At 38.9% G+C, this 27028-nt stretch overlaps 1 protein-coding gene across 2 annotated transcripts in view; it reads left to right on the forward strand.

The window, feature by feature from the left end:
• Positions 1 to 27028, forward strand: part of Nell1 (neural EGFL like 1) — a 787071-nt gene that overhangs the window by 203415 nt on the left and 556628 nt on the right. For both annotated transcript variants that reach the window (XM_076844271.2, XM_076844272.2), the window contains exons 10-11: positions 6370 to 6443; positions 15145 to 15244. In XM_076844271.2, the coding sequence (XP_076700386.1) occupies positions 6370 to 6443; positions 15145 to 15244 (174 nt within the window). The remainder of the gene's footprint in view (positions 1 to 6369; positions 6444 to 15144; positions 15245 to 27028) is intronic.

The raw sequence follows: 27028 nt of genomic DNA on the forward strand, positions 1-27028 counted from the left end.
CACAGCTTTCTAGAAGATGGCTACGGTGGTTTGATAGTTGGGGGCTGGGGGATGAGAGCAGATGGTCATTGGAATTTCAAGAAGTTTTTTTTATCTCTTCACACCAGAAAAAATGATGAAGAATATTTACTTTGGTTGTGCGTTTCAAAGATAATGAGTACCTGAGGCAATGCATGGGTTAACTAGTCATTTTAGCCATTCTGCAATGTATGCATGTTTCAAAACATCATACTGTATACTTTAAGTAAATATATATATATAGTCAATTAAAACTGACAAATGTTAGAGGAAAAGAAGTGTAACTGGTATGAATTACATACAGTTAGATCATGTTTTTTAGACTAGTTTGACAATTTGAATTGTTTTAATTGGCTCATTTAATCCATTCACATTCAATGCTATTATAAATATAGTTGAAGGCATTTTTTATTGGATACTTATTTTCCCTTGGTTCAGTTTCTTATTTTGACTTTTTTTTTCTATTTCTTCTGAGAGTTGCCTCAAGTAAATTTCTTTTATGTGACCAAATACCTTTTTCTAAGATTCTCTTTGGGTTTAGGTGAGGCAGTATTCTAGGGATACCATGAGGAGGTATGTTCTGACTCAGACAAAAAGAGCTAATACATAAAACACATTGTTTCTGGGGGTGATGACCCACGCCTGTGATGATTCTCCCCAACTTGGGAGGCTGAGGCAGGAGGATCACAAATTCAAGGCCAGCCTCAGCAACTTAGCAACTGTAGTCTCAGTGGAGCCCTAAGCAACTTAGCAAGATCCTGTCTCAAATAAAAAATAAAAAGGACTGGGGATGTAGCTCAGTGGTAGAGTGTCCCTGGGTTCAATTCTCAGTGGTGAAACAATCAAACAGATGTTTTGTCTGCTGGCTTTCTAAATGTTTGTGCACTTGTTGTGGTCACAGGAGCACTTACAAAGGAGAGCAGATGTGTGGAAATATGAAAGAACTTTGTCTAGGTGTCCATAGTGGTCCAGAATATGGTGCAGGAATTTCATTCCTTAAAAGCATATTGAGTGTCTGCTCTATTCAAGGCATACTGAGCATAGCTAGCACACATTATTCTCCCCACTCCATGAAATTCTTAAAATGGAGATTTTCTGCACCCCATCTAGAGTCATAAATTGGAATCTCTAGGTAGCAGTTTCCCAAGATCTGTATTCTTTTGGTAGATATATTTGAGAACTACCAGAGATAAGAAGGAGGAGGAAAGGAGGAGAAGAAACCTTTCAGCTATGCAAAACAGAAATTGTAAAGAAATTGAAGTGGTAGAGGGAAAAGGAGGCTGTCTGAAAACAATACATGGTGTTCACAGGTAAGAAGTAGAGATGAAATTGCCAATGTGGTTTGAGAATGATGATGAAGATTATAGTCTACTGAAGTCATTCAGTAATCCTTACTGAGGTCCCTTATCCAAAATGTTGTTCTCAACTTTGGGTACAACAGTAGAGATGTGTAGATGATTCTATGTTAGTCTTGGAACGAGGTCATTTTATGTGCATTCATTCCTTTAATTCTTCCAACAACTCAAGGTAGTAGGATCCACTATTATTCCCATTTTACAGATGAGGAATTGAAGCATGGAAAGGAAAAGTAATTTGCCCAAGAGATCTAGGTGGAGCCTAGGCAGTCTGGCTATAGAATTGATACTCTTAAACTATCTGCTATATTCACTTCATGCATCCTCTCTATCACAATAAAGAGCATTATGTAATGTGAACATGATGTGAGATAGAGATGGCACAGAGAAGGGAGTAATTAACTTCATCAGAAATGTGTGTGTGTGTGTGTGTGTGTGTGTGAGTGAAACTTCACGAATAACAGCTTAGCAGAATATTTACAAATGAGTAGGAATTTCTAGGTGCATAAGGTGAGTAATAACATACTTGCTAGAGGAATTGCACGTGCAAAATCATGGAAATAGACACAGCATTGATTTTGGTTGTAAAAGCAAGGTTTTCACGCAGGGTTGTGGCATACTTAAAGGAGTGCTTTTCAAAAGACCACTGCATCCACGGAGCAGGAGGCAGGGGCGTTAGGTATAAGATTTGGGCAAATTCCAGGCAGAGGTGATGAGGCTGGCAGTCAGGCACTGCCTAGAGAGATGCAAAGGCAGGAGTGGATGTGAGTGACAGCCAGAGAACCTGGCATGGGATAGATATTCGATAAGCATTGTTTTGCATGAATGTCTGTGAGGGAGAGGTTGCCAGGTTTTGAACAACAGCCTGTGGGAGACTCATAGGACGATTAACAGATATAAGGCAGGTGGAGAAAGTAGATTGGGGAGTGATAAATTCTCTTCAGCATGTTTGAGTTGGAGATGCCTGAAGGACAGCCAGTTTCATGTGGGTGCCTTGCTCAGAGGTCGTGTTTAAAGCTGGGGCTATGAATTAGCTAACTGAGGAAGGACAAATCCTTGAGTGTTCAGCCCCTCTGATCTGCCACTCTTCTTTAAAGTGTAAAGCAGAATGCCAGTGTTGACATTCTAGGCTACTGAGTGCCAAGGGATGAGTAGAGTGTGTGCAGAGTACAAGTACCTAAATAAAGACAGAGCAATCTTCTTATCTACATGTGACAGGGACATTAAGCCGTACCTGTCAATTGTTTATTCAGTGTGCAACCGAATGGCAAAAGTGTCCAACTCCCACACTCAAAAACATCAAGGTCAATTTTGAAGGGCCAGATATCTGGGATGTAAAAAGATACAACTACCTAACTCTTTCTCTAAATCCCCAGTCTGTTTGTTTTTGACATCATGGAGAAGTGTGTGTTGGTGCTGGGTTTCAATTTCATGGTTGGACACTGTGAAATATTCTAGTTTGCATGTCCCTGGTGTGATATGAATGGCTTCAGGTATCCATTTACGTTTCTACTCACACTGAAAGCTGTTGAAATGAAGTCCCAGATGTCCCAGCCAAAGGCACCAGAGCTTGACTCACCTTATGCTTGAATTTCCTCAGACATCAAAAATAAGCCTTTTGGCTATAGATCAAGAGGTTGGATAATGAGGACTGATGTTAAGCATATGGAGGGCAGTGGCAGGGAGGGAGGGGCACTGTCATAGAGGTAGGAATGACTATGGGAAAGCAAAGGGAATTCTTGTGACCTCCAGTGGTGATCCTGAAAGTTGTCTGAGATAATTTTATAGATAGTTGGCATCCTAATCATATACATGTTCTGCACCAGTGCATAGTTGCAAATGACGGGTTTGTAGTAACATGTTGATATTATTTGCCAGTCCCTAAATCACCCTCCTATGTAAAGGCATAAAGTTCAGTGGACATTTGATTTTATGCTGGACTGGTAAATTTGAGGGACGGATGTGACCCAGTGAGACATTCTTCTCTCCAGATAAGAATTATGGGGTGAATCTGTCCAAGAGGAAAAAGGAATCAAGCAAATGTCTTAAGACAGGATAGCCAGTGTGTTAATACCATTGTGGGAGTTGCAAGGGGCAAAGGAGGAAGAAAAGTCTATTTCTGTACTTCCCAGCATGGGCCAAGAAGCAGATGGCAGATTTGACAGCAGTGCATTTAGCAGAACTGTCACTCTGGAGTGAGCCACCTTGCCAAGTTGGCAGCAGCTGTGTTTGGGAGTGTGGGAATTTATTAGATAGGAATTCCAGGTCTTTGGAGATGGGGTGTCTCTGTGTAAGCAAATTAGGGAATCCAAATCATCATTAGGATCAATGGCTTATCTAGAAAATGGAGGCATAAAAGATAATCAGGGATGGGTTTCCTTTTTTAACGAAAGGAGTAAAAGGCTCAATTTAGGGAATTGTATTGATTCTTCATTCTTGTTGTTTTTGTTCTAAAACCTCAGTATCTACTTTTAATGTTGGAAATTGTATTAAATTGCAGAGTTAACTCTTAGCTGGGAATTTAACTGTTTTTTTTGTTTGTTTTGTGACTAAGTAGAACTCATTAATTTTAGAATTATTAATCATTACTAACAATAAGGCCAGAGATCCACTGGGCTTGATGCTGCAGATAAAGTTATGAATCGTTCCTATCCTCATGGAGGTTATAGTTATCAGGGGAGATGAATAATGAAATGGGAAATTGAGATGTAATGTGATAGGTGCTCTGCAGGGTTAGGTCCAAAGTGCATTGGAAACACTAACTGAGGGCAATTAACCAGCATTAAAGGTGAAGAACAACATCTTCAGGAAATCATGCCCACACTGAAACTGATGGGTATATAGGTCAGGAGGTGCCAGGGGAAGATGGACAAGGCTGAATGTCCCTCTAGCAGAGAAAACTATATGCAAATCCCGGAAGGAAGAAGAAAGTTTGGCCAGAGCATATGTGGAGGTATGAATGTTTGGGAGGGTGAGTGAAAGCACATACTTGGTGAGTTATAAAGTTTGGGAGATAAGAGCAACATACATGGCCTTGTGTGCTAATTAAGGAATTTGTTCTTTATTCTGAAAGTGTCAGGGATCCTTAATGATTTTACAGAGGACCTCATATTTGCACATCAAAAATATGCCTTCTTGTTGTATGAAGAGAAGCCTGAGATCAGAACATAGGAGAGTTAGGAGGTTCAGGAAGTACTAAAGAAGAGGGACGATCATGGCCTCAATGAAGACAGTGTCAGGGGCAGAGTGTGAAATGGAGAAAAGTAATTTGACTTGAGAAACTTAAGGAGGGAGCATTGCTAGAATTTGGGCACTGCATGGACACAAGGTTGAGTGAGAGGCAGAAGTTAACCTGACCCCAGGTGCCAGTGTGTGGGTGCCAAGGAGAATGCTGGTGCCATTCACTGAGAGGGGCTACTAGAGCAGAACAGGTTGGGTGGGGCATGGGGTTGCTGCCGGTCAGGTTCTGAGAGGGAAAGCAACTCTGAAGCAGAGATTTCCATATGCTTCATGAGGAAGTGCTTCCAGGATAAATCCTGGGGTAGGAATGAGGTAGTGAAAGAAACAGAATTGGGCAGGAGGAGAAGTTGAATTCAATGCAGTTACAAACACCTCAGTTATTCCTGTAGGGGTCTTCAGAACTGTAATTGCCTTTCAGAGTTGTCCTGAGCGGAGTAAGGGAATAGAACTTTGTACCACCCTCATCTGACCACTTATTGGATATAGGCTATCCCAGGAAGGGGAATTGACCTTGGGCAAGGTGACTCTCTATAACCTAGGATAAGTTCTAAATAGTCAGCTGAGAGCTACTAGCTGCCAGCTGTTCCAACAACCATTGGAATGTATCTTTTGGTCATGGAAGGGCTTGGGGTAGCACACCACAGTATCTACTACAGAACTATGATGTTAAGTAAACTGGTGTCTCTGGGCTTTTCTCTTCCTATGTTAAAAGAAGGAGATGGACCAGCTAATTATAGAGGATATACATACTTAAACATTCCACGAGAATCAGAAGACAGTGGAAGTAGGAAATTACCACGTGTAATCAACCTGTTTTTAACAGGTATAGAAATGGAGACCCTTTAAGATGAGGTGGTTTTATAAGATTGACAGTGAGTTTGTGGGAGAGAGATTTTTTACGGCTTGTGCATGTCTTTACTTCTGCTTCTCCTGAGAGTTAGGGCCAGAGAGGCACTCATCGGCAGGAGAGGGAGCAATCAGGCCTTTGCTTCCTGGTTCCTGTTGAAGTGGCTAGAGACTGGTGGACTCACATTAGGGTCATATCAAATTGATGTGTTTTGCACTTGCTTAAAGTGAGTCAGCAAGTTAAGGACCGAGTCCCAGTGGAATCTAAATTGAAGTTCCATTTATGCTACTCTGAAATTTTCTACAGGCCTACTTTTACCCCCTGCCCTCCTTGTTAGCCTGTTAGGCTCACCTTTCTACAGAAGTCTCTCTAGCACATTGACGAAGCAATTTACTAGTTTGGCTTGTATTTCTCAGTTGTCTCTGAGTGTCTTAAAAACACATAGGCTAAGAGCACTTACCTGCCATAATGACAAGGAAAAATAAATGGCATCTTTCTCCATTGTGGCCACAGTTTTCGGATGAAAGGGACATAGATGAACCTCCTTTCATTTTATAGCTGGAGTGACAATCAAAATTACTACTAATTGTACTCTGTTGATGGCAACCAATTCTTCCTTGTTCTAACCCCTTAATACATTAATTCATTTCCTTATTCCTTTGGCAGCTGCAATAAAATAATTATATGTCCTTGGTGTGAATACAAGATGAACATGATCAAGATAGGCCTGACTAGGGAATTCAAAGGTTATCCCCCACACTATTCCCACGTCTGGCTTTAGACAAGGAGATCTGTATTGCTTAGAATCAGGGATTCTGTGTTTCTGTGGAATCTATAAGAGTTGGATGACACCTCTGACGTTTTGTTGCACAGCATGAATAACTGACCCATTTTTCTGTTTTATTACAGCAAAATGTATCTATGGAGGAAGAGTTCTTGCAGAAGGCCAGCGGATTTTAACCAAGAGCTGCAGGGAATGCCGAGTAAGTTTTAATCTTATGTTCCTGTCACTTTTGGAGAGTGAAAAATAGATGTGTAGGTTTTCAATAAGGTTCTTGAGCATGCTCATTGGCCTGGATGGGTTCCTGATGGACAAAGCCCTCTGCAGTGGGCGGGAGTCGAGGATGGGGGCGCCCAGTCACTACTAGTATGTGATTAGCTTACAGTCAGCTGTGGATCAGGTACCAGGGAGGAAGCCTTAGGAAAGATGTGAGAGTGGAGAGTTAGCAGCTTCTATGAGACAGTGAAGTTGGGTGACCCTGGGGGGGGGGGTTTGAGTTGGTGTTAGAGGAAATGGTCTATGATGCTAGCTGTAACAGTGCCAGCTCTACTCCCAGTGGCTAATGATGGCTAGAAGATGCCTTGTCTTCTGTACACCTGCTCCTATGAAATAAGATATATAGAACCATAGACTTAATTCAGTAATTGTCCAACAAATGTGCATTAAATAAATTCTGTATTCCAGTATTATCCTCGGTTTTGGGAATACAGCAGTGAATGAAAACATTCTATCATTATATTATTTGCAGTCTAGTGAGCTAGATAGTAAGAGAATAAACAAATATACCATATAAGGACAAATTCTATTCTAAAATCATGAAGTAGGCTGAAAGGATAGAGGTTTGGGGTGGGGATGAGTGGTCTGGGAAGGCCTCTTTGAGGAGGTCATTTTAGAATAAAGCCCTGGATAAGGCATAGGAGCCAGCCATAGAATTATGTGAGTGAGAAGAATTCCAGAGAAAGGGAAAGCAAGTACAAACAGCTTGAGATGGGAGCTTACTTGACACTTTCAGGGATGAACAAGGATACCAGAGGAGCTGAAATAGACTGAGTAAGGAGAGGGCAGCAAGAAATGAAACCATGTGGATAGCCAGGGCTGGATCGTTTGGGGTTTGTGAGATAGAATATTAAAGGTCCTATAGTTTGACATTTTTGCTTATTCACAAATCTTTCTCCATTGTGATGATTCAATTCACTTTGTTCATTCATTTATCCCTTCATTTGTTTAATGAATATTTATTGAGCCTATACCTTTTGTCAAGTGTTATTGCAAGAGATGGAGATCTAGTGGTGAACAATTTTTTTTCTTTTTTTAGTATTTCATGAAATATTTTTAGAACACCTACTGTGAGCCAGGCAGAGAGCAAGAAATTGGAATTAAATGGGAGACTTCATAGTTCTCTGAAGATCTTGGCATAAATGAGGAAGAGAGAAGTAAACCAAGTTATAGTATGGGATATTTAGTCTTACACTGTTGGGCAGGTTAGTATTGATTAGAAGCCCTTGAATCAACATCAAAGGGTCAAACAGGGCTTCTGGAAGGTGATAACTAGTCTTTATGGGTAATTGTTTCCTAAGTGGAGGAAGGTAAAGGCACATTCCAGGAAAAAGGAATAGCATTTACAAATGCCAAGAGTCAGGTATTATTTAGGGAAGTACAAAAAATTTGACTTGGTGAAGTCAATGTGGAAGAGTGAAGAGAGATGAAGCTACAGAGACAGAGCAGAGAATACCAGTTTTGAACTTGATCTTAAGGTGAAGGTCCACTGAAGGGGTGCGTGCAGGTGTGCCATGACAGCTTTGCATTTTCAAGGCTCATTTTGATTGTGTGGAGGGGATTGTGGGGAGCACTGGGTGAATTTGAACAACTGTAGAAATGCTAAGGCCCCGACCTAAGACAGTGGCCAGAGGTGACAGAAAAGATGAGATTTGAGCTGTTTAGAAATAGAATTAAAAAGACTCCATGAATAGTTAGATTTGTGGCAGTAGTAGGAGGAACCAAGTAGATGTCGAGATTCCTGTCGTGGCCAAAGGGAATAACATTTGCTGTTTTTGGTTGCAAATTGGCAGAAACCCTCTCTGAATAATATAGGCAAAATTATGATTTTATCGGAAGGAACTGAGACTACTCACATAATCCTTAAAAAGCCAAAAGACCAGATTTGGGACTAAGCAGAGACTATGTAGTCCCAGAACTTTAGAAGCAGAGTCCATAGCCATGGTCTAGGAAGGAGCAGTCTGTCAGGCATATCTCTGCTGTGATGAATCACTTTCAATAATTTCTACTGTCCTTAAGTCATTTATAGAAGAGTTAAAGGGTTGGGAGTGGGCATATGATTAATAAAGCTAAAAAAAATGGGACTATTTTGAAGCTGAGAACAAGTGGAGAAAAAATGGAACTAGTTCTAGACATGTAGAGCTTGATGGTATTTTGGCTTTCAATTGCTATATAACCAACTCCCTAAAACTTGGTGGCTAAGAGCAGTATTTTATTATCTCTCAGGGTTGTATGGGTTGAATAGGCTGAGCTGGATGATTCTCACTTGGGGATCTCACATGTTGCTGGAGCTAAAGTCCTGTAAGGCTTGACATGGCTGCATGTCCAAGATGGTTTTTTTATTTATATGGCTAACACATCAACTAAGATGAATGGAACAGAAATTTCTCTCTGTGTCTCTGTCTCTATGTCTGACTATTATCTCTCTCTTTCTCTTGGAGGCCTCTAGAAGTGGTTACCTTGGGCTTCTTTACAACACAGTGGTCTCAAGGTTTCTTACTTGGTGGCTAGGGCTTCCCCCAGCACAAACCATCCAAAAAATCTGATGTAGAAATTCCAATGTTTCTTATAACCTAAGCTTGATAGCTGTGCAGTGTCACCTCCTCTATGTTCTTTTGCTGATATAGTGTGAGCCCCGATTCATCACAAAGGATAATACAAAAGCATGAAAACTAAGAGGCATCATCAGGGAGACAGGCATCACTGGACACCAGCTACCAAAATAAGACTTTGTGATACAGTTTTTCTATTTGAAAATTCCCCAGTTACCAACCCAATAGGTAAACATTCCGTGGCTAGAGAACATTAAGTGATCAGAAAATTTCTTTAAATGAGTGAAAATCTACGTTTCAGTAACTTCTACCTGGTGAAGTTGCTTTTGCCCTCCAGAGAATAAGAGTGAATCTGTTTACTTTTGCAAGTAACACTGTGGTTGAAAAGTCAAAATCTGCACTCAAATGAACCTGGATTTAAATTCTGGAATTTGACCTGGTTATTAGTGAAGTTCAGAGTTTCTTGCTTTCTTTTCTACCAAGGGGTTCCAGTAAGAGCTGGGTTGGTAGGACATGCTTAGTTTAGGTAAAAGAAATGAGGGTTCTTATATCCTCCTGCATGTTTTCCCTCTCCTGATCCCTCATACCCACCACAACTTAAGACAATTTTATAGGCAGAACCACCCACCCTAGGGAATTGTGAATGACGTCAACTTCAATAAGGGAATGTTTGCCCCATTGCCTTTCAACCAGATATCCCTTTCTTGTCCAACGTTAGCTGGGAAAAATTGGACAGAAACACTGCCTACATGTCTAGTCCAGGTTGTTAGATAGTAGAACTGAAGCATGAACTTTTGTGTTGATGCTTTATTTATTTAATCTTTGGTGGTGATGGGGAAGGAGAGGTATAGTTCTAGAAATGAAAGAGGGGGACAGACCCAAGGAAGTAATAAAGGAAAGGCAGGGGAGCAAACATAAGAGCATGCCTTACAGAGAAGCCACAGCCCTGAGACAAAGCACAGCTGGTTTTGTGAGGCATCTCCAGAGAGGCTGACAGAACCACTGTGTCTCAGAATAGACCCTCTTTGCAAGTGCTTTTAACTACTTTATTTCATTTTCTTCTCATCAGATCCCTAGAGAAAAGGAAGGAATGTATTTTGAAGATTGAAGAGAATGAGGCATATAGAGACTGAACAGAAGTTTTCTAACAAAAGAATAAATCTTGCTCTTTATAGGAGTTTGAAGAGAAAGGGCCCTTTTGCCATATCCTGTCTCTCACTGGCCAGAATATACCTTAGGGTTTAATCCCTTTGAAGATCCCTATTGGATTTCTCATCCCCCCTCTTAGCTGCCAGTAGGAATGTCAGAGACTCCATGGGTCCAGTAAGTTTGGTGATCTCTCTGTGTCCATAGGTGCTGGTTATAGGGGCTTCTTAGCTTGTGGCAGAAGCAGGAATGGTGTGACAGTGAGGGCTTTGTGATCTCTCCATCAACAAGAAAATTCCCAGTCCTTGGAGTGTGGTGGGATAGGAGGGGGTGATTATTTACCTAGGACTAGCACAAGCCCATTACCACATTGGGACGTTGTTTGGATTAAAGAAGACAAAGTATGTGAATAATTTAATGCAATTCTTAGCACAAAGTAAGTCCTCACTAAATGAGAGCTATTTTTATTATTTTACATGACTATGTATGTCCTACTTGAATATAAGACAGATGTCCTGTGCTCTGTAAATTGTTTCACTTCTAGGGGAAGGAAATTGATTTAGATTCTAAAACCCTTGCTTTCCTCTTTTACCTAGGGAAAGCTCAGATGATGAAAGATAATTCCCCCCTCTGCTTATAATGCCAGCACCAGCCATGGATCCATCATTTATAACTAGCAGCCCCTTTTACATATTGGGTGGAGGCAGTGAGTCACTCTAGCTAGGGTCACTATTATGACTTAATCTCTGTTATCATCAGAGAGGATCAAGGCAGACATATTTGGGACCTGTGAAAGATGCATAGATTTAAATGAATTTAAATGCCAACTCATCTGCGCAGTACTTACCACTGTTGCTGGCACATTGTGGGTGCCATATATACTTCATTTAATCTTTAATGTGTTCGGTGTTTTTTTTTTGTTTGTTTGTTTACAATTTAGAAAGAAGTTGAGCAGACAGGTTATTCTCTTTGCACAACTGGTGTGTGCCTACATGTGTGCATGTATGTGAATGCACATGAATAATTTTATCCTCTTTTAAAAAAGGCATCATGTTTTTATTCATTGTCTTTCAGCAGTTATTTACGAAATGGTTACTTTGTGCACAGAGAAAAGGGCATTTGACAGTATTATTTAACATTTCTTGAGCACTTACTATTTTCTTTTTTAATTGATTTTATTCTTTAAAAATACATGACAGCAGAATGCATTACAATTCTTATTACACATATAGAGCACAATTTTTCATATCTCTGTTTGTATATGAAATATGTTCACATCAATTCATGTCTTCATACATGTACTTTGGATAGTGATATCTATCATATTCCACCTTCATTGCTAAACCCCTGCCCTCTCCCTACCCCTCCCATCCCTCTGCCCTATCTGGAGTTTGTCTATTCCTCCCATGCTCCTCCTCCCTACCCCATTATGGGTCAGTCACTTTATATCAGAGAAAACATTCAGCATTTGTTTATTTGGGATTGGCTAACTTCACTTTTCTAGACACTGTTTAAAGCATTTTAAGCATGTTGTTCTATTCAAGCCTCATACTAACCCTGAGAGGTAGATACTGTATAGAATTGCAAATTAGGGCACAAAAGAACAAGGCCACATGGCTGATGAATGAGCTAGCTGGGTGCAAGTCCTTTGTGGTCTGGCTCCATAATTTCTTCTCTTTGCCTCCCTGTTGCCATTCCTGATGCTGTTAGACTTATTTGGAGATATTTTTCACATCTGAATTTTATAGGGGTAGATTCAGAAAGATTGAATGATTACTTTTTGATCTATCTAAGAATCCAAATTGGTCAGGCTAGGACCCATTGATTCTCTTGATCAAGTGTAGCATTTATAAAAGCACAAAGAAGAGCACTGGGACACCCTTAATGGATGTGGAGAGAAGGGACTAGGTATAGGATAAGCAGTCTTCTGATCTCTAGCAGACAGCCTTTCTAAAGATTTAAGCCCCAATGCTCTATGGCATCTGTGTTAGTCAGTTTTTTTTGTTGCTGTGACAAAAATATCTGACAAGAACAACTTAGAAGAGGAAAAGTTTATTCTGGGCTCAAAGTTACAGAAGTTCAGTCTATGGTTGTCTAAGTTCATTGCTCTGGCTTGAGATGAGGCAGAACATCTTGGTGAAAGGGTGTGGTGGAGCAAAGCTGCTCAACTCATGGCAACTTAAGCAGAGAGGGAGAGTCAGGATGAGGCAAGGGAGAGATGCCGTTCTTAAGACCACTCTCCTGGTGACGTACTTCCTCCAGCCATGCCCTACCTACCTACAGTTACCATCCAGTAGTTTACCATCCAGTAGTTTCTTCAAATGATTCATCCAGCAAATGAATTAATCCACTGATGCCGTCAGAGCTCTCATAATACAATTTTTTTTAAACCTCTGAATAATGTTGCATTGCCTAATAGATGAGCTTTTGGCAAGGGGGGTAGCATTTCAGATCCAAATCATAATAGCATCTATTGTGTGTAATGGATTAACTTTTTCCCTATACATCTGAAATGGTACTATATAAGTACTATCCTAGAGACATTAGAGGAAACAATATGTCAAATAGATTTCTGTGTTCTGAGATTCAAATGGAGATCCCCAGTTGATAAAATACAAACTGAAGATCCATCCATTTCCATTTTTTTTTAAAAGTCTGCAGTCATAAGAAAAAAATCCTTTGGTGTCAAATATTTTCCCCAAGTATTTCCAGAAGTCAGTGTATTGTTTTTTGAAGTTAAAATGAATAAACATAATATTTCTCAGTATTGCTCTTTTTGCAACATTTCTTTAGCCTAGCAATATTTTGTGACTTGAAAATGTTATTAGAGATTCAAGTTTAGCACAATGATTAGTATGGAACTTAAAATTGCTTTTATTTGACCAATGACATGGAGATTGTAACTCTTAAATGAGATTATTACAAGAATGGTATTTTCCCACTAAGCCCAGAGCTCAATGCAGAGACCATAAAATAACATACCATAATCAGGATGATTTAAAAATGTTAATCATAAATTACTTTCATTGGAGATAGTTTTCAAAATAAAGTTAAAAAGCTTTGTGTCTAATTATGTAGATGGACTAAATGGGTTTATTGGCACTTATGCAACAATAATCACAGTTCATATTTTAAATTCAAGCACAAAGGTTTTTCTCTAAACATTTGGAATTATGATCTTACTCATTAAATATGTTAGGGGTTGATTAGAATTATTGACTGATTTAATCAGCAGTCAAAGCAAGCCCCCTTTGTAAAAAGAACCTTTCATGAATGACTTTATTTTTTAAATGTTTTTTGTAGCTTTTTCAGTATTGTTTTGTTTTATAAAAACAGTGTATACTTATTTTATATTTGGAATTTTAAAAAGTAAGAGGTTAGGAAATAACGAGCAAAACTAAAGAAAAACAGGACAAAGAATGCTATACTGTCTGGGTGGAAAATTATGAGGTGAGTAAACTATGGTACAGATAATTTATACAAAAGATGAGCAGTGGAGATTTACATTTGACATTTAATATTATACCTATGCTCATATTTAAGAACGGGTATGCCTGATAACAGTGGGAGTTCTTGCCAACATTAAAGGTGGAGAAGTAGGGAGATACTAGAATGAAAAGTCCTGTCCAGCTGCACCCTGTTCTCCCACCTGTGTTTGGATCTGCCTTTTGGCTTTACATGAGACTTCCCTTCTGGAGATTGCTTCTTGGTTGTCTTAAACGTGCACATAAGAATGGGAGAGAAAAATTAAATGTTTTAGATATAGCGAGGTCCTCGTCCATCTTTTTAAAGAGTAATTAATGGGTCAATTTTTAAAATTCAGCATGAAACTCAACACAGATGCAAGTGATGCTAATGAAGAGGGCCTTAGTTGAGGTTTGGTTATAAAGATTCAACTACTGAATATTTAACACTTTATTGTATGTAATTTTACTTACATCTAGGGGAAAGCTGGTGCTCATCTAACGGATGCTTTTTCAGTACGGCGATACCTACATAGCTCAGCTCTTGCTATTTCCTCTGCTAGCAAGGTTTCTTTTTCTTTTATTTCATTATTTAAGTTTCCTGAAATGTGGCATCTTCATAATTTCTTCCCATCTGACAAAATTAATTGTTCTCCTATGACTCATTAGAATGCCTTTATCAAAGCCCATGTTTTTAGAACTTACTCTGCTATATTATGGTTTTTAGTTTAAGTCATTTTTATTTCCTTCCACCCAAACTGTGAGCTCACCAAGAACAAGATGTCTTATTTATTTTGGGGTTCACAATGCCTGTTACCCAGCAGAATGATGGAACTGACTCTCTTAAGTTCACTGTATATAATTCCCCACCTCTCTTTTCAATGATATTGGGTTGGTAGCTCAAAATCAACTATTGTTAGAATATTTACACCATAGAGATCAATAAACCTCACAAATTAGACCTTCTCCACTCGAATCAATTATTAAAAATGTATCAGCATATCACTGTTAGCATCCTTCTGTTTTTTTTTTTAAAGAGAGAGTGAGAGAGAGACACAGAGAGAGAGAGAGAGAATTTTTTTTCAATATTTATTTTTTAGTTTTCGGCGGGCACAACATCTTTGTTTGTATGTGGTGCTGAGGATCGAACCCGGGCCGCACGCATGCCAGGCGAGCGCGCCACCGCTTGAGCCACATCCCCAGCCCAGCATCCTTCTGTTTTAAAGTAAATACTCAAAAACATTAGATTGATTTTTTTTCATACCGAAAAGGAAATGTGCCTTCTTTTCTAAGAGTCTCATCAATTTAATTTGTAATGTTATCATAATTAATGAAGTTCCTAGGAGTGGTATTAGTTATTGTAGGTTGCTATCACTGTAGGCTATTAACAATGAGCATTATACTTTGTATCATTGGCTAAACTTATGAACATCTTTTTTTGTTGTTGTTGTTATTTGGCTTCTAGGGTGGAGTTTTAGTAAAAATTACAGAAATGTGCCCTCCTTTGAACTGTTCAGAAAAGGATCACATTCTTCCAGAGAATCAGTGCTGCAGTGTCTGTAGAGGTAAGAGGGCTTGGTGAGGGAGCTGTGCTTAGGTGGGGCTGGGGTGGCTGTGTGAGGGTTCAGTGAATAATGCACTGGTAATAACATGGATCCTAACCTCTGCTCTGCTGCTTAGAAACTTGCACATCCTATTTACCTTTCTCAGTCATAGTCTCTTCAATTGCAAAATGAGGATAATAATAGTACCTACCTCAAAAGACTGCTGTGAAGATTAAATGGGATAATGCATAAACACCCAGCATAATACTCAGCATGTGATAAACGTTCAATAAACGATAGCTTGTATAATAATGCTAATGATAGTTCCTGTAATAATAACCATTATCATCATTATGACATTTTTCTCATGAGTGGGATTGAGAAAAATGACTTATGGTGAATTCTTACTCATGGAATATGTTTAGATGCAACTTCACTTTTATTTCCTTTTAGGAAAAAAAAGCTTCAGGTAATTAACACTTGATTGCTAATTAATTATTGGGCAAAGTTTTTTTTTGCTTCCTCTTCCTAGAATTCCCTTCATTCCCAAATGTTTTCCTGTTTGTTTGAACTCCAGCTCAAGTGTCACTTCCTCTCTGAAATGCTCACTGGGGCAGAATTAGATGCATTAGGAGAACCTCAGCAGTTATACAAAATCTTAAAAAGAAATCCTGTTAGACTCATAGCTATACTTATCCCCCAATTTTTCACTTTCTCAATTATCTCTCAAGTTAGATTCTTTTTGGCTGAACTTTGATGCTTCCAGTGTTAAGGAAGGAGGACTCAGTAACCTAGCAGTTTAGCTCAAGTAGCCTTATATTTTATCATCTTTTCTCTGGTGCAGGGGTTGGCTAAAATTTTCTTTAAAGGTTCTCAAAGTAAATATATGTGGGATAGAAAATTTTAACAGAATCACAACTACCAAGCTCTGCTACTATAGCATGAAAGCAGCCAGGAGCAAAGGTAAATGAATGGATGTGGCCGTGTTCCAATAAACTTTATTTTCAAAAATGGGTGGTGGCCCCAAATTTGCTGACTACTCCCTAATATCTTTTGATATATTAAAACGTATATTTTGCCATGATGTGTTTTCATCTTAGGTTGTGATTTCTCTCTCGAATCCCAAGTGAACTATGCTCTGGCAAAATTCGTAGGGAATCTTTGTATGATGATAGCCAAGAATGGCTCTTAGAATCAGTGACATGCTGAGCATGCTCTCAAGAGTGTCTGCCCTGATTTATCTACTTTTATGACTGTAAGCAAATTGGCAGCTGGGAAGCCTTAGAAACGCCTAAAACTTGAGTGGAATTTTCAGAGAGATGCATTTATTGGTAACCAATAAGGTTGTTAGGTCGGTCTTATAATTTAATGCAAAATCCATCACTTGCGATTTGTTGAGGTGCCAAATGGGACTCAGTTTATGCAAATCCTTTCTGATTTATGGTTTCATTAGAGCTGAATCATTGATTAGACCACAGAAATTCAGGATGGATTTCATTGCTCTGACCCAATTTACTATAGAGCAGGTGCTACTGCTTCTGCTAGCATTTCTCTGAAATGCATGCCCTTCTTTACCAGTAGATACTGAGAGGTGTCACATCTCACTGAAAAGCAAGCTTATACAGGGCTTCCACTGCTAGCAAGCTGGTGGCTTTTCCCAGACCTGACTCAGCTAGGGAAGAGTGAGAGGCATGAGCAAGACTTCGTGGACTTGATCTTACCCAGGGCTACTGTGAAATTGAGGACTTTCTCTTTCCTGTTTTCTTTCTCAACTAGGTAATCTTGCATTTGGAAACAGATGGTTTTGATTGGAGGTATTTGTGTATGACAGTTTATTTTGTGCTCTCTGACAAGTCTACATTTTGACAGGAACATGTCTTCAGAATAGACGTGGCAGGGAGGGACTTCCATTGGGAAGTTGGATTAATTAAGCCAATTTGGGCCCACGTGTTCTCTTCACTTTCTTCTATACTACTCCTATCTCAAAATTCAGACAATGGAATGAAGGAAGCAATGTTTCCCCACTAAGGCCATTTTCAATACCACCTACCATTATTGCCTCCTCCTTTCCTGTTGACACATAACAGAGAACAGTCCAGAACATCCTGCCCACTTGTCCACATGCTCAGATCTGTGTGCAGCAGGTGGCGAGAAAAGGAAAGGTATGTCAATCTGGGCAGTAGGGTATCTCTTTTTCAAAAGACACATACAGTTTAAATACCGATTAAAAAATATCCAGATGAGCAATGAGCTCAAAATCCTATTGGCTTGTATTATGTTCTGTATGAAGTTTACTCCATTTCTCTTAATTTCAATTTATTTCCCAAGAGCATCTTTATATAATTTTGTGAGAAATACTTTTCTCTTCTTGTTGTCTCCTGCCCTTTACCTCCATGTTTGTGTTTTTTGAGTGGACTCTTGGAGGAAGGGAAGCAGCCTGGACAATTTCTATTTTAACAAGACTTGGAAAGCCCGGGCATCTCTTCTAAGGAAAATTACTCAAGTTTTTCTTATCTTTCCTCTTTCCGCCCCCCAACCACAAACAAAACAGAAAGTGGTGAAAAGATGAGAAACACCCAACTTCTATGTGAAGTAATGTTTATCCTGCAATTGGAAAGGCCACAGTATTTGCTTTGTGGATGCATATTGTCTACCAAATAACAAAGAAGCTTCTAGTTGGAAGTCTGATGAGATGAAAAGCGTATTTCTGGGATGAGCACTATGGTGTGACACAGCTGTACGGCTTCTGCCACCCTGATGCTATTGACTACAGAAACCAAAGTGGCTGTGACCTTTCAGTACTTGCACCAAAGGCCCTTCAATTAGCATATTTATCATCTCTCTCTGTCTCACTGTGAGTGTCAGATCATTACTCTAAGGGAAATTATCCCTTGAGAGTATCCTTCCTTAGAAATCTAAGTTGAAAATCTTTTTCTGCTTGGGGAATTTGAAATTTTCCATGGTTCATTCTCATTAGGATTCATATAAGACACCTCACTTGGAGAAGCTCAGATTGGACATTTGAGGAAAGTGCCTAAGAGGGGTTTTCATCCTCAATCTCAGTTGGTTGACAGACAATATGTTATCTATAAGGATTTCCAACTTGAGAAAAGGATAACACTTTTTTAATGATCACATTTTATAAATTGATTCTCTAAATGTGGGAGAAGGGTAGAGGTGAAGATATCTTCCTGTCACGTAGAATGTTTTTGTTATTTTCATGCCAATGACTTTGAATGATGATAGTCTTCTCTGTTTTGCAGATGAGATGATGTTAAAGCCCATTTCGCTGAGTTTCAACTCCTTTCCCCAAGTTATAACTTATTAGTTTGATTGTGTAATTAATTTTTTTGACCTAGTGATGCACATTTTCTTATATATTTTATTGCACTCCCCCCTCTTGACTGCTAAAAATAAAATGTGCAGACTGTAGTTTTACACTGAGTTTTTCTCTTTGTGCAAATTAAACTTAAGACCCTGTGGTAAATAGTGCTCAGTGTCTCAACAGAAGGTGTGTATAGATTAGGGGCTCAGACACCTTGTCTCTCCAAATCTTGAGTCATGCCAAATGCAATAACTAATTCCCCCTCTCATTAGTGAAAAATGAAGGTTAACAGTTGAATAGGTAACTAAATCCATTGGGTTATTGGTGCAGACAAAATGACCTTAAGAAAAGGATATACAACAGTTTGGCAAGAAATATGCAAAAGGAATAAAGATGATAGACTCTAGCACGGGAGGCCACCTTGGGATCGCTGGGGCTCAAGGTCTCAGTTATCAGCAGTATCACCCAGAACAGTGCTAATCACTGCTTCAGCCTTCCTCTGATGCCTCAGAATGGTTTGTATTGACAGCACAAAATTTGTTTACCCTCTTCATTATCTTGAGGTAATCCTCCTAGCAGAAGCCTGCTGGCTTGAAGTGTGAGACCATTGTGGGTGTGGGAGGGGTGCACATTGGAGTGACATCTATTCTCCTTCCTGGAAAGAAATAATAAAGGCCTGAATGTAAACCCAGCAGAAAAAGATTATTCAAGAATTTCTGTTGCTTTCTGTTAAAGGCTGAAGAAAAAAATAAAAAAGTCAACATTCTTGACCATGTATTCACGTGCCCGCTCCAGGAAAACACAGCAATCATTTGACTCATCCCAAAATTCTTGACACTCTCCTCAGGGTTTTATTTCCCTCATAATCTGCTCTAATTGTATCTTCAGTGTTGCCAATGACTTTGGAGGGTTTTGCTGCATGTTAATGTTTTCCAGTGTTGGGGGAAAAGTTCTTCCCAACATCTGTTCCAAATGTGTTTATCTGTAATTTTAATTCATGCTCACTTGCCTTGTCATCTGGCCTGGGCTGAAATTAGTTGAGATTATTTGTACTATTTAAGATTTTATGCTCTTCAATTAAATCCTCCCAACGAGTCTTGGCATGGCATCACATGATTTCTTCCCGGTCTTCCTTGTTGTTTTAGGTAAATTCAGAATGAAATGGTTTGAGAGAGAGGATTCCAGGATATTTGAAATGAAAGGAAACCTGGAAAGGTACTTGGTGAGAATATAAACTAAGAGGCACAGAATGAGAATATAAGCTCATGTGCAAATAGAGGAACTAGCAGTCGGTAGATGGGCCAGGTCCCCTGCATAGTGATACATGGATCGATAGATACCCCAGTGACCGTGAGCTACTATAATCTAGGAAGACAGGACTGAGGCTAGGGGCAGAGGGCATTTTAAGTACAGTGTCAGGGAGTTCATGAATTCAGTGGCCCTGAAAATGCTCCAAGAATGAGGGTCTAGAAGTCCCCAGAATGAGGCAGATTGTTCCAGAGAGATCTGAAACTAAGGCTAGACAACCTTGGAAAAAAATACCCTTAAATGTTGACTACTATGGAAGAAACCAATTGCATTCTAAAGTGGAAAGGACTGTTCTCATCCTTCAGGGCTCAGGTTTCTCCTTGGCATGTGTTTTGGTTTGGAGTTGAGTAGGGATCCAGATCTCATAAAGGATCTTCTGGCTACATCCTTCCTGATCCATCTGTGGGTGGAGCTGACTCAAACCTTGGAGGCACATGAATGTGCTATTTGCAGTATGCTGTTGTTCCTTCTGTGGATTATGAGTTTGGGTGAGTGGTAGTGGAGGAAGAGCTATTGACTTTTTGAGATTCAATTTAGGGTAGAAGAATCTGGAGTTTATTTTCTGAATTTTCAGGAACATCATCTCAAAGGTGCACTGCCTGATCTGTTGGGGGATATGTATGTCATGGGCAGGAGGCTGAGGGTAAGCCAATGTGCTCTATATGGAATCAAGCTTTAGCTACGTTAGCAATGCTAAGTCCTGCTTTGGGGTGGTAGCCTTTTCATTCCCTCTTGTGGAAAATTCACAGGGGTAGATCATGCAGATGCATGTCCATCATCATTGGTTGTAGAAGCCAAAGATGAAGCAAAAGAAATGGCTGGTTTTAAAGAGTATAGAGAGGAATTTGGAGAGCAGCAGTGTTGGGGGCTTCTTTGTTTTGAGGGGAGCTTATTATACACAGATCAGGACAATGGATTTAAAGAAATAAAATTGTTTTACTCATGTTATTTTGTACTGGATATAGAAGTCTTGATGCTCGACTACTGGGGGAGTCCCAATTGTAGACTGCTCCCACCAGAGGAGGAAAAATGTAATACCAAAGTTTGTTTCTTCATTCATTTCCTTGAGCATGTTGTCGACTCTTGCTTCTCCCTCTGTTTGGAACTCACATTCTTGGTCCAGCCAACCTTGCTCATCCTGCCAATTTCCTTCATGAACACCTTGTATTAGGACCCTTTTTTGTGATAGTCCTGGAGCACCTTGTCCTCCTCCATCATAATGTCCCCTTATAATCCAATGCTTAAGGTCAGACATCACCACTAGATGTGTAAGATAAAAGAAGACATGTTTATGATGATTATGGTATTTTTTTTTGCTAAATCCCTATTTACCTGGCATAGTGCCTGAGAATATTTTAGCCGCTTAATAAATTTTTGTTGAATGAAATCTCTGCTAGGAACTAAAATTAAGGAGTTATTCTGAGTAAAAGCCAAAGACTTACTTCAGTAGATTATGTGTCTTTCTCTGAGCATCTGCTCGTTTTAATTTTATTAAAATTATATTTGAGTTCCAACTGGGTCTTGTTCATCTTAGTTTCTCAAGAGAGTGCTCCGTTGTGTGACAAGTTATTTTTATTTTATTTTATTTTTCTGCCTGAGTCTTTAAGCAATGAGTGATAATAGAGTTTTTCTTGAGAAAGAAATATGGCTTGTGTCTTTGGGAAGAAACAGGCATTTCATGGAGTGGACAATTCGAGTATTTGATGGGGAACAGGTCTCTTCAGGCTGGAACAATATTTTTAAAATTTCTCCTGATGAGAAAAATTGTTGCTAGGGAGTCAAATGGGGTGGTGGGGAGAAACTGAGAATGGTATTTGAGTTTCTATTTCTATTTCATTCACCAACTACTACTTGAATGTCTATAGGGAAAGTGGTTAATCTCTTTGAGGCTCAATTCATGCATCTTTAACACTCTTTTAATTCTAAGTTTGAAGTATGCTGAGGATTTAGTCATTGACTCACAAACACTGAGTGCCTATGATGTGCTGAGCCAGGTATAACGTGAACTGACCTGAATGGACCTCCCCTTGTGGAGGTGCCTAGTGGGAAGAGACATCTACCAACAAGCACAGAAATAACTCATATTACTAATAACTACCATAAACAGGAAGATCAGAGTGCTCTGGGAGAGAATAATGGGTCTCAATCTAATCTTAGGAGACAAGAAAATCTTCCCCAAATGGAGGAGAGAGAGAGAGAGAGAGAGAGAGAGAGAGAGAGAGAGAGAGAGAGAGGAGAGAGAGAGATAACACATATGTATGTATGACTGTATTCTGTTTCAAAAAATTTTCTTCTTATATCAGAGTCTTTGGGACACAATGAAGTCAGTTTTAAGAGGAAAATTTATAGCTCTAAGTGCCTACCTTAAAAAATCAGAAAGGTCAAAAATGAAAACCCCATGATGCATTTTGAGGTCCTAGAAAAACAAGAACAAATTAATTCCCAAACTCATAGAAGGAGGGAATTAATTAAGATTAGAGATGAAATTAATGAAATAGAGAATAAAAAATAAAACAAAGGGTCAGTGTAACAAAGATCAATAGCCAAAACAATTTAAGCAAAAAGAACAGTGTTGGAGAAATAGTAATACCCAGTTTCAAATTATGCTACAAAGGTATCAATTCAAAATCATTATGGTACTGTCATAAAAACAGATGTATAGACTGATAGAAGACACAGAGTCAAACCCACATGGATACAGTCCTCTAATATTTGACAAAGGCACAAATAATATTGGAGAAAAGATACCCTTTTCAACAAACTGTGCCAGGAAAACTGGGTATTCGTAGAAAAATGAAACTAGATTCCTCTCTCTCATCCTGCACAAAAGTCAACTCACAGTGAATCAGAGACCTAGGAATTAGATATGAAACTTTGCAATCACTAGAAGAAAACAGGGTTAAAACTCCAACATATATAAGTGCAGGCAGCACCTTCCTCAATGGTACTCCTAAAACTCAGGAAATAATACCAAGAATTAATATTTTAAGTAGTGTCAAATTTAAAAACTTCTGCACAGCAAAGGAAACAATTAAGAATGTGAAGTCTATGGTATGTGAGAAAATCTTTGCCAGCTATTCTTCTGACATAGGATCCAGAATATATAAAGAACTAAAAAAAAAAAACTTAGTACCAAAATATACAAATAAAATATTAAAATCCCCTCAAATAAATGGACAAATGAACTAAATACACATATTTCAAAAAAAGAAATACAGATGACCCACAAATACAAGAAAACATGTTTTTTATTTTTAACAATCATGAAAAGGCAAATGAAAACTACACTGAGATTTCATCTCACTTGAGTTAGAATGCCAATCATCAAAAATACAAACAATAGTAAGTGCTGCGGAGAAAGCAGGGAGAAAAAAAAACTCTTATGCATCATTACTGGGATTGTAAATTAGTACAACCACTATGGTAATCAGTACGGAGTCTCTTCAGAAGTCTAGAAATGGAAATACCATATGACCCAGCTATATTACTCCTCAGTATTTATTCAAAAACTGAAGTCGGCATATATAGCAATACAAGCATCACCTTGTTTATAGCTGCTCAGTTCACAATAGCTAAGTTAGGAACCAGCCTATGTGCCTGTCAATGGATAAATGAATAAGGAAAATGTGATATGTATATACAATGGAGTTTTATGTACCCATAAAGAAGAATGAAATTATGATATTTATGGGAAAATGGATGGTATTGAGAACACAATGTTAAGTGAAATAAATTGAACTCAGAAAGTGAAAGGTCATACATTTTTCTCTTATATATGAAATCTAGAGAGGGAAAGGTTTTATAAATATGAAATGAAGATCAGTAGAGTAGATAATGGGTGTTGGGGGTGAGGGATGTGTGAAGGGAAAGGGGAGATACTGGGCAATGAAATGCATATATCACAATCAATCCCACTATTTTGTATAATTATAATACACCAACAAAAATCTCTTCCTCCAGTTTTATTCAGCATAATTGACAAGTGAAAATCACATATATTAATGGTTACAAAATGTGTATACATTGTAAAATTACTAAATCAATATAATTAACATATCCATCACCTCACACACTTACATTTTTTGATTGTGTAGTGATAACATTTAGATCGACTTCACTAATTTTTCAGTACATTATGCATTATCATCAACTGTAGTCACCAGGAGGTACAACAGATCTCCAGAACTTACTGTTCTTACTTAACTGAAACCTTGAACCATTTGACCAATATCCCCCAGCCCTGCTCCCCTGCTCCATAAGTAGACTTTATTTAATTCTGAAGACTTGAAGCCCAAGGAGAAATTATTCTTGTAGGGATGTGTAATCATGTTCTGAATTGGTGGGACAAGTTTGAAGGACCTTGAGTCAGAAAAGAGATTGACATACTAGAGGTATTAGCAGGAAGGCTGAAGTGGTTGGAAGGATGTGATGGAGAGGGGTGTTTATTACCTTGGGTCGAAGTTAAAGATTTTGTATTTCTCTTAAATAAAATGGGAAGCCCTTGGAAGATTTTTAAGGAAGAGAGTGACATGATCCAATCTAGTTTAAAGAATCCTTTTGTGTGGAAAATAGATTAAAGACAAATCAGAGTGGGGAAAGGAAGGAGATATCTTTGCGAGAAATGATAGTCATGTGGAGTACGATGGAACCCAGGGCCTCACAAGTACCCTACCACAGCTGCATCCCAGGCCCCTGTGTTTGTAAGGGTGAATCGTGAGTTGATATCTGGATGGATTGGCAGTGGGCTATCGACAATGGCATAACATGGGTAAAGGAAGGCGTGCTGCTACTTTGTGTAACTTCCTGTGATGTAAAGGGGGACCATGAACCCCCAATTATTGCTCCAGAGGAAGGTAGGTGTTCTAAAATGATCAAGCACCATTAGATTTAATTTATTCTAAGAACAGATTGGCGGAAACTACAGTTGGGGCCTAAATGTACCAACTAAAAAAATAATTTATAGGGGCTGGGGATGTGGCTCAAGCAGTAGCGTGCTCGCCTGGCATGCGTGTGGCCCGGGTTCGATCCTCAGCACCACATACAAACAAAGATGTTGTATCCGCCGATAACTAAAAAAAATAAATAAATAAATATTAAAAAGTTCTCTCTCTCTCTCTCTCTCTCCTCTCTCACTCTCTCTTTAAAAAAAAAAATAATTTATAGGACACAGAGGGTTATTATCTACACACATTCTCAGAGAATAGTCCTTAGTAGTTGTTTATGCCCCTAAGTATTTAAATATTGTTAGTGGTCCTAACAAGAACTTTCAAGTCAAGTTGTGACTGTCACTTACTGGTTGCATTACCTTGGATAAGCAAAGTCCAAGCCATACTTTTCCTAAGCTGTACAATGGGGATAACAGTCATCTTTAGGGTGTTATGAGGGCTTCATGAAGTAATATGTGTCACATGATTAGCAATAAGCCTGGCATATTGGAAGATTTCAATATCTTTATAATGAAGATATTCTCTGTATTCATATCAGTCTTAGTTAAAGTGATGCTGTGTGCTTGTAATGACAGAATAGAGTCACTTATTTAAAACAGTCAATTAAAAACTTTAAAATTAGGCAGCTTATTTAAATGTGTGTGTGTGAGTGTGTGTGTGTGTGTGTGTGTGTGTGTGTCTTCTACAATCTGGTCACAGCTTCTAATTTCATGACAAATAAAAGCAAGAAATCAGTATTTAAGAAGGAGGATGACTTTGAGGAGACTCATGATCACCAAGCAGCAGAAAAAAAATCTGCCCAAGTCTAGCTGGAGGATGAGAGAGAGAGAGAGAGAGAGAGAGAGAGAGAGAGAGAGAGAGAGAGAGAGAGAGAGAGGCAGGCTCAGTAGCAACTGAAGACAAATATCCAGGAAAGAAAGCTGTGAATCTTAAATGTCATGCTATTCAGACACACCAGATAAGAAAGACAAAGCTGTTAGAAGGATTCTGGAAGGTGGAGAATTAATTGAGGATATATGAGCTGGCAGCCAACTCAGATGCTGAGGTGGGGTTTTAAGAAGGATGTTCACCAGCTGGGGTGATGAAACTGTTCTAAAATTGGGTTGTGGTGATGGTCACACAACTGGGAAATCTACTAAAAATCATTAAACTATCTACTTTACAATAGCTGAATTTTATGGCACATAAATTATAACTCAATAAATATGTTTAAAGAAAGAAATATGGTGACTAGAAATGAGTCAAATTTGCCCTCTAAGTGGTTATGATGGGGGAACACATGCCTGTGCAGATTTGTGTATCTGTTCCTTCAGTCGTTACTTTACCCAGCCATACTACTACCCATCCATTTTTCCATACATCTATAAGTCAATCATGAATTCATACAACTATACCTATGCAGGAAACTGTTGGTTGAGAGAAATGAATAAGACATAAACTCTGACTGAAAGAAGTTGGAGTGGTTTAAGTTAGACATTTTAAAGAGGAAGACTTGGAATTATTGGCAGAAAACACGTCTTAGCTTTGTGTTGCTTTGACCAAAATACCTAGCAAGAATAACTTAGAGGAGGAAAGATTTATTTTGAATTCATGGTGTCAGAGGTTCAGTCCATGGTTATCCAACTCTACCACTCTGAGTCCGAGGTGAGGAAGAACATCATGATGGAAGGGTGTAGAGGAGGAAAGCATCTCAGCTCATGGCAGCTGGGGAGCAGATTGAGAGAGGGCAAGACAGTGAGCAGGGTGGGGTGGAGGGAGGAGATGAATGAGAAGCAAGGGATAAAAAATAAACCCCAAAGGCAGGCATGCCTCCTACCTGCCTCCAGTTACCACCCAGTTAGTGCATTCAAATTATTTATTAATTCACCAAATGAATTAGATTCCAGGTCTCATAAGGAAATAATTTCATCTCTGAGCATTAACATTCCTGCATTGCTTAAAGTGAGCTCCTGGGGAGACACCTCATACCCAAGTCATAATTGTGTGTGTGTGTGTGTGTGTATTTGAAAGTATAAATTATAGTCTCTTTGAATATATTCATGCAGAAAGTATATCCTCTTTATCCCTTGGATAGAATATATAGAAATCTGTTTCTCTTGGAAAGACAGTGAATAGCAACATGGTGATAATGGGCTCTGGCTTCATTCAGACCTGTGTTATGGTAACTTCCACAAGTGCACTCCCTTCTTTGAACTTCAAATTGCCACATTTGTAAAACAGGGATAA

The sequence above is a fragment of the Callospermophilus lateralis genome, chromosome 2, assembly GCF_048772815.1.
Source record: "Callospermophilus lateralis isolate mCalLat2 chromosome 2, mCalLat2.hap1, whole genome shotgun sequence".
Classification (NCBI taxonomy): domain Eukaryota; kingdom Metazoa; phylum Chordata; class Mammalia; order Rodentia; family Sciuridae; genus Callospermophilus; species Callospermophilus lateralis.